General features: G+C 36.8%; 1 protein-coding gene across 1 annotated transcript in view; it reads left to right on the top strand.

Annotated features, from left to right (window-relative positions):
- Positions 1-1,918: 1,918 nt before the first annotated feature.
- PPP1R12A (protein phosphatase 1, regulatory subunit 12A) overlaps positions 1,919-8,699 on the top strand; it is a gene marked incomplete at its 3' end in the record, with an annotated part of 43,401 nt that continues 36,620 nt past the window's right edge. The window contains exons 1-2 of the mRNA XM_010288975.1: positions 1,919-1,950; positions 4,788-4,906. Coding sequence (XP_010287277.1) covers positions 1,919-1,950; positions 4,788-4,906 — 151 coding nt within the window. The remainder of the gene's footprint in view (positions 1,951-4,787; positions 4,907-8,699) is intronic.

The raw sequence follows: 8,699 nt of genomic DNA, 5'->3' as shown, positions 1-8,699 counted from the left end.
CACTTACGGAATTAATTGGAACTCCACCATCTATGGATTTAAAAAAACCCAACTGGATTTAGCTGAAATTGCTAGTTAAAAGCTGTCGGGAGACCGGTTGCGCTGTTGGTTAGTGCCCTCGCTAGCAATTAAGCCACGTTTCCCTGGAAGGCCACACTAAACATGTTTATTTTAAATGTATATACAGCAGGTTGAACCTGTATTCAAGAGATTTTTTAGTAGGGTCCCTCTCCTCATATTCTCGGAGTTAGAGGCTGCTGTCCAGTCTTCTGGCTGGTCTGAAGGGGCCTCTTGTTTTCACTAGTGAGTCTCCAGTGAGCTCAGTAACCAATTTTTAATGAAACGGAATCAATTCAGCCGCCACTTCTCTGCCCTGCCTTGTGATCGCCGCCGGGCCGGTGACCTTCAGGTTCAGCGAGTACTTGAAGTTAATTATATCCCAAATGACTTTGCAAACTTGTTTCCAGATATTGTGAACTGAGGCAAGGTTCGAATGTAAACATGCTCCTCTTCCTGCTGCCGAGATAAATAATATTAAAATGTTTTCTGCGGTGTATCTTCTTCTCTGCAGCTAGCAAACTTTAGTAAAGCCAAAGCATCAGCGTTTTCCAGATTCTTAAGTAAATGCTTACGAAATTCACAAATAATACTCAAGTTTGGATATAACTGTCTTCAGAGAGAGGTGTCATCTTCTCCATTTACTTTGTATCTCTATATGCGTTTTGTTAACAGACTTACACACACAGAACAGAAGTCAACTGTAAGGGGTTTTTTGTTTTTTAATTCTGAGTGTAGGCTGAGTTGCTAGGTAAAATTTTTAACTTCCAGTTCCTGAGCTTGGTTTTGGTGTGGACTGTTTGGCTTTTACACAGTAATCTCGGAGGGTTGTTATCTATTGTCTCAGAGATACTGAGATTCCAACCTTTATGAAAGGTGTTGAAATGTATTTTTCTTGAAATGATGGGAGAGAGTCTGGCTTTTGTAATAATTATAGAAAATAAAGGTTTCATGTTTTTTGCAAGGTTGTTAGTTTCAGTCTATAATAGCTACTGAGGAATATACAGCAGTGACTCCTAAAAGACAAATTTCAAATAGAAGTATTTTTTATTTCATAAAACAATGGTATCACAAGGCAAACTTGTTCTTCCAGTCTTACCCAGACTGTGTAATGCTTGTCGTGGAAACATCAGGGCAAAAGCATCAGAAATTATTTTATTTTCCTGTTCTTGTCTTTCCTAGTATTCCTGGGATACTTGCGATTCTCTATACTTAGACCACAAGAGTATCTAAACAAGGTACCTTTAGCTTCAGTATCAATACCTGAAAGCTTTAGCTCCAAAAATAAGCATGGTATGGATCTAGCTACTGTTTGCTTCTCATTTGTTCACATTTTGAATGAGCACTTACCAGAATGTTATATAAATTATCATTGGATTTTCTGAATTATTCTTCTGTAGCTGTCTGTTGAACGTGGCCATTTTGCAAGAATTGAATTACAAAAGACAGAAATTTAAGTGCTGTACCAGAAGGTTTTGTAAGTAGGTGAAGGTGGGAATCATATATGTTTTTACTTTTCCACTGCATCCAAGTTTGCAAAAAACACGTTTTTCTGGAGATGATATCAAATGGCATGGTTCTGGACACTTTATTACACAGCTCCAGTTTCTTTTTCAGCACATAAATGTAACTATCAATGAAATATCAGCTGAGGAAATGAAAGTTATATTATGTTTACTTGCTTTAGAAAGATAAAATTTCAAGATGAAGGTAGCACGTACCTAATAAAGATAAGATACAAGCAGTTACTTGTGTGGATTTTTTTAAAACATGGATGACTTTTTAAAATATGCATACATACCTACACAATAGTACACTATTGCTTGTGAAGATTTTAGTGTATGGTACCAGAAAAACTGAAATGTCAAATACACCCATATTTGAAGTCATACTGTAAGTTTTAATGAACATTTAGGTTGAAGTACAATTTGTTTGGCAAGTAATTTTTTAAAAAAACAACAAAACTTCTGATTTTTAGGATTGTTCTGGTGCTGGCTTCTGCTGAGCTATGCCTTACAAATTCAAGTTCTCTTGGTCTCGTTTACGAAATCTGTTTCCTTTCTGTATGTGACGCAGAATCAAGTTACTTACACATCTGAAACAATTGCTCTCCTTTCACTTGGTGGCACGAGGTTTCCTAATTAATGCCACGATCCCGTAGGCACCAGGGTGACTTCATGCATCATCTGAACCCTGCCATTGCTTTGCTGCAACTATTTTTACTGTAAATGAAGGTAAAACAAATGCATAAACTTTTTCAGGACAGGGTCATCTGTTACTGAGTGATGGGGAAAGCAGAACAAATACGGATTTAATTACCAGGATTAAAAGGTGTCTTTAAAATAGTTGGATTTTGAATAATTTGATTCATACGGGGTATGGCTTTTTCACTATTAATTTACTTGGGGGGATCACTGTTAATTTTTTGGTGGGGATAGCAGAGGCGGGCCTAGCTGGAGTGGCTGACGGAAGGTTGGGAAAGGACCGTCTCCCTTCCCTGGCGAGGAGCATGCTTGCTCTTCATCTTTCTTCTGTTTCTCCCATCCCTTTAAATCCTATGAACTTGGGGCAGGTTCAACCATCCTTCCTTTGCTGACCGTGGAAAACCAAAGCCCTGTAACCACGTGCGAAGGGGAACTGGGATAACTCCAGTTACTTCTCCAGCCCTACTAATCCTCCGAGCTCTGCTGATCTGATTTCGGTCTGTAAGCAGCTTCATTTTTGGAGCCTACTTTAAAGGATCATTTGATCATGAAGTTGTTCATGTGTCTAAATGGTAACTTTATGAAACACTACTGTAGCCTTTTGTTCGTTCCCTATGCTTTCTTATGCATTGCTCCTTTTATCATGTCTATAAGTTACTGACCCAGTTGACGAAATACAACCACTTCAACAAGATACATATTTTCCTTACAGAAGTAGCTTAATTTTTCCCTACGGGTATTATGTGGAAACAGGTAAAAACCAGGTTTTTTGAACATCACTTTTTTTCATGTCTGTATTAGAAAAAACAGGTTGAAAGAACGTGAATGTTGACTTGGGATTTTTTAATAAAGATATTTTTGTCAATGGTCGACTTTGGTTTTGAATCAACATTTTGACTTTGTAAGAAAATTAGTTTCCCCACTGCTTTTTTTGCCTGTTAAGCAGACACCCTGCCTAGCAATTATCTGATCTGTAACCTGGAAGGCTGTGTCACTGTCAAAACAGTACAGCTGGTATTGTTGAGAATTGTTGTTACTTGGTATTAATTTTTCATTCCTGCAGATGTTAAACCTTTAAACTGGAGAGAGATAAGAGTCATAGCGGCACTCTTTTAAGAGGAACAGTATAAAACCAGCGCTGCATACCAGTGTCAAAGTTAGTGGTGGCAATTGATGATGCATATCCCAGGAGATATGGCTATACTTCTGGGAATTAATTTCCATTTTGTGATCTGTCAGTTCTTACTGCTTCTTGATGTAATTACAGACGTTTATAAACACGAGCTATTTAAATCATACATTAAAAAAATAGAAATGTATGAGACTACTTGATGCTGAATTATTGAATAAAGATAAGGAAAATATGATCCTAGATCTGGAATTTGTTACTGTTAATAGGCAATAGTTAAGCAGAAATACTTTAAAGCATTTGTATTAGTGTTGAATTAACTTTGTGATTGGCTCCTTGCATAATTTGGCATTCTGCAATAGTGATGTTAAGAAAGCACCTTTGATTTCATACACCTGTTACTGAATGGATAAGTGGTTGTTCAGGTCTGAGTATTTCCTGATTTTTTTTCTCAAGTATATGGAAAGTGTAAATTAAGCTCTGCATGGCAGGAGGTATGTTTGCAATTCGCTGCTTGTATTGAGTCCTATCGTGGCTCAAAGTGTTGAATTTGTTAGGGAAGTGGAAATGTAATGATCAGAAGGTATAAGACTGATCTATATTGATGTTTTAATTATTGTTCACTGTCTACTTAGAAACAGACTATATATGAAGCTGTAGGTTCTCAGTAACTTTATAGGCTTATGGTTGTATACAGTGAAATAATCCTTTTGGGACTTACTGTTGGAATTGATCCATTTGACTTAATTGGAAGTTCAGAAATATATTCCACTGAGTCTGGATTGTTGACTCCTGAGACAGTAGTAGTTTAAGTAAGAAAACACTTTGTGGGGCTGGAATAGAGTGTAAAGTACTGCTTCATTGCTTCGCTTCACCTCTTCCCTACCAAAAGCTGACCTTATGAATACTTAAGAGCAGAGGTGAGCCTGGTTTTATTAGCTTTGTGAAGCTGCCTCAGAGACCAGGAGTCATCATTCTGGCAAAGTATAGAAACATAATGTTTCAATGAATTAGGAAGTTCTAGGAATGAGTAGCTTAATATGAGGAGCTCGTGGGAATTGCTCGTTCAACCCCTTGTGTTCGTTTTTGTTCATCATCTAACGATTTTCTTTCAGTTCTTGCAAGTACGTATTTAAACATGTCAGGAGTCTTTGTGGCAAACTGAAAAGCAAACAGAGGGCTATTTGTATTAATGGGTATTATGATTTAAAGGCATACAGGTATTCAGGGATTGTAGATGGTCATGAGGTTTTTTACTTACACCAAATATAGTTGTTTCTATTAATTGTATGTGTGCATGTATGTACCCACTACATATGATATTCTCATGGCTGCTGGTTTTTTTGCATCAGCTTTACCGTGTTGCTTACAGTTTGTTTTTCTTCTTCTATTGGCAGGTATTTAATTAGTCAAGGAGCACATGTAGGAGCTGTAAATAGTGAAGGAGACACTCCATTAGATATTGCTGAAGAAGAGGCAATGGAAGAGCTGCTTCAGAATGAAGTAAATAGACAAGGTAATTTTGAATATGGAAGGGTGGTTTTGTTTATTGGACACTAAATATATTTTTGAAAACTTATGCTAAATTAGGAATCTTAAAGTCACTCAATTTGTTTTCTAAAGAGAACTGTCAATACAATGTACAGTGTTAAAGCTGTCTTCCGGGTGTTTTTACTCAACCGAGCCTCTTGTGAAGAAAGAGGTCAGAAGTATTGAACCCAAGTGTTGACTGGATTCCTGCCTTCACTTAACAGAATTTAGGTAGTATTCAGCTACTATAGATGATACTCAGTGCATCTGGGGTACAGACTTGTATATCCCACCTGTAGACTTATGTTTAAAGAGATTCCTGCCTTAGAGAGGAGAGAAATAGGCACTTCCAGGGTGACTCAGATGTCAGTTTTAGGATGAGGTGAATTGAGCCCTAAGGTAACTGTTTCCTTCCGTTGACTTCATACAAGAAAGCGTAGAATAACTAAAACAAAAGTAAACAACTATACTGTATCCCATAATCACCCTTTTTGTCTAATTCTTACCTTTTGAATGCCCTTCTACAATGCCAAATGAAACTACTTCTTGGGATAAGGAGACTTAGTTTGCACTTGTTTTAAGTCTGAGAACCTATCATGAACAAAGCTTTAAGTTCCTTCTGGTTTTGTGTACTCTTCTGAGAGCACTATATAGGTGAACATTCATGTAACAGGTAATGGATCAGTATAAAGCACCTTGCTCCTAGAAAATTGCTAATACTGGCAGTGGTGTCATTACAAGAGAAATTTGCCTTTGAAAAAGCATATTGATTCTTTTTTCCCTACTTTTCTTCCCCTCCTTACACAGCTGTTTTCCATGTTCCAATCCTCAGGTGGGTTTTCCAGTGAAAGATCTCCGAAAGTTTCTGGTTTTTTCCCACAGTGGAAAGAGTATTCAGTTGTTGACTGACCATCTTGAGTCCAATAAAAATGCACTGTTATCCCAGAACTCCCAGTACAAGAACTGGGGTGATGTGGTCTGAGTTACATTACATATTGAAAGAAGATGACATTCAGAGTAAAGATAGAGCCTTTGGGGAGAGGGTGCTAGGGGACTACATCTCCATTACTTATAGACCCTGCCTACCTCTTAAAAGGCTTCTTCTTCCTTGAAAATACTACTTTTTTTGTAGTGTTGAATTTATATCTCTTAAGACAGATTTACATAATTTAACAGTAAGCTAGTAATTGCTTCAGGCTTTGCCCTGATTTTTGCATGGTTAAGTCCATTTAATGGCCAAAGCAAATGGTAAAAAGAAAAGTGGATGACATGATACGCAGGGAAATAGGAGATATCTACTGATACACAGAAGTAGACTGCAGACTTGACACAGGCATTTCATTTTATTTATGTATTTCATTCAGAGGCATAACATTCAATTATTTGGTAGTGTTAACAGAATTTTGATTAACAGTTCTTATCGCTAACACAAAAAGAACATCAGATTAGATAGTTGCGAATACTTTTTTTTGTCTGTACTACCATTTGTCCATTTTATTTAGTTTGGAAAAAATACAGTTGTTCTCTTTTCTAACAGTGCTGTCAATCTTTGCTGGAGAGTTGTTTCTGGAATATGCCTCAGCCTGAATTCTTTAAGGTTGTTTTTGAAACACGTGACTTGATTATGTGCTATACTAATTGACTGTAGTAGTTCTTTGTAATATTGACATTATTTAGGAAAAGAACTCCTCCAAAATCTCTTACCTATATGTTACTGCTTTTTAAAAATATATATATATTATTTGATATATGGGTTTTTAATGTACATTTTTACAACGCAGAGATTTAGCATTACACACAAATTTTTATTCTTTTGCAAGCTTAATTATTTTGAACAACCCAATTGTAAAATTAGCATTGGCAACCTAAATTAAATGCCACAATTCACCGAAAGTTTAAGTGTGGTTTACATTATTTCATTTTTAAAGCTTACAATAAACTATCTATGGTACTGTTTTTATAAGTCTGAGAAGAGTGTAGATGTTCTCACACTGTAGCTGTTAGCTTCTGAAGGGATCATTCAGATTGTTTTAAAATACTAGATTTCACTTGCTGTGGAAAACTTGTTTTCCAAGCATTCCTCTTACATTTTTATGTCAGTTGGCTTGCTAACTAGCTAAAGGATTTTCGTAAGATTGTTTTTTCTCTCATGATTTGAAGAATATATTGGTTGAACAAGGCACCATGTTAGGTGAGAAAAAAACTTCCTAGGGCTGTGCTTCAGGGTAGTTTGACCTCTGTGGAGAATGGGAACTGGATGCTGTGCTGAAGTGACCAGACTCTGAACATCCCTGACGGCATTTCTGCCTTCCTGGTCTTAACAGGACACTAAAGCCCATGGTTTTTTATTTATTTTTATATCTCTCTCTCTCTCCCCGCTATGTGGATATTATTTTATATATTTATATATTTATGTATATATATTTACACAAACACACACATATATGCATGCATTTATATATACGTATATTACCTAGCTTGTTTTGCTGTTAGACCACTTACGAGTTTCAGTTTCACAGAAGCAGGGAAGAAGGCATGCAGCATCTCTCCTGAATTTGTGTCTGAAGGGGTAAGAACTAAGGGCTTTTACCTGCAGGGGTGCATCATAGGAAGTATTTAATGATTGTGGATGACAATGGAATAGAAAGGGAATGAATCTGTGTGTGAACTTGTAGTGTATGTCTTACTGAATCACGAGACAGTTGTCACAGCAATAAGGTTTTAATTACGTGCTTTTGATGGCATCCTTAACGTGCATATGAAGTTACTATTATGTACACAATGATTATTGAGCCATTGTCATGATCACTTGGAAAGTGCCTAATTGTGTGTATGTTGTGGCTAGAGAAGTTAATAGCTCTAAAATAGGAACTTAATTGTTTATCTTAATGTGGAATTAATACTGCTGCACTGTGACAGTTTCATCTTTGACTATACATGTGGTTGAATGGAATTATCCGTCCAGCTTTAGCATTGCTTCTCGTATAAAATAAAGAAGTGCTGCAGTTTTGATAACGGAAGTTAACTGTGGGGTCTGCAGAATGATCAGCCCTGTCTCAGTGTTACTGGTAGTGTGAGATCAGCCTATTTATTTTGAAAATAAACCTGGTTGCCAGAAAATCTTACCCCTGTGTAGGTAAAACATGTGGCATAAAAATTCAGTAGATGTTTTCTGTAACGTTCTTGCCTTGCAACCTTGTGTATTTGTTCCTACATTCATTATAGTGTCATTTTTGTGTTGCTTAGTTAATGCTGTGAGTATGGCTTCCTACATACTGGTGTCAGCAGAGTCGTTTGGTGGCAAGATATTGCCTGGAAAGATCACTCAGGTTCATTGTGATTGCAGATATGTTCAAATGATGACATTTGATGTTTGTTTCTGTTAGAAATCTGAGGAGAATGATCATGTTAGCTCACCCGTTTTGCTGCTTTTGCAGACCTTCAGTCTTTATAGGAAAAGTTCAAAACAGAGCCTTCCAACTGCACAACTATTCAGCCTTCTACAGATCATCAGTTTGTTTGTACAATTTTTACAGGTATCTAATTATATTTTAAGGACATGATTAACTACAGGGCAAAAAATGGGAGCCTCTGGAGACGCTAAATTTGGAGAAATAAATTAGACACTACAACACAATTCAGGTTTATGTGACATTACAGGCTTAATAAGAAGGATCTGCAGTGTTCGCTCATCCTGTTTTAGCATTTGGACCACAAAATCTGACCTGGCTAGGGAGGAGATGGTCAGTGATCCAAATTAATTTGTTTTAGAAGTTTTG

Source organism: Phaethon lepturus, unplaced genomic scaffold (assembly GCF_000687285.1).
Source record: "Phaethon lepturus isolate BGI_N335 unplaced genomic scaffold, ASM68728v1 scaffold7636, whole genome shotgun sequence".
Lineage (NCBI taxonomy): Eukaryota > Metazoa > Chordata > Aves > Phaethontiformes > Phaethontidae > Phaethon > Phaethon lepturus.
This window is presented reverse-complemented; position numbering and strand designations above follow the sequence as displayed.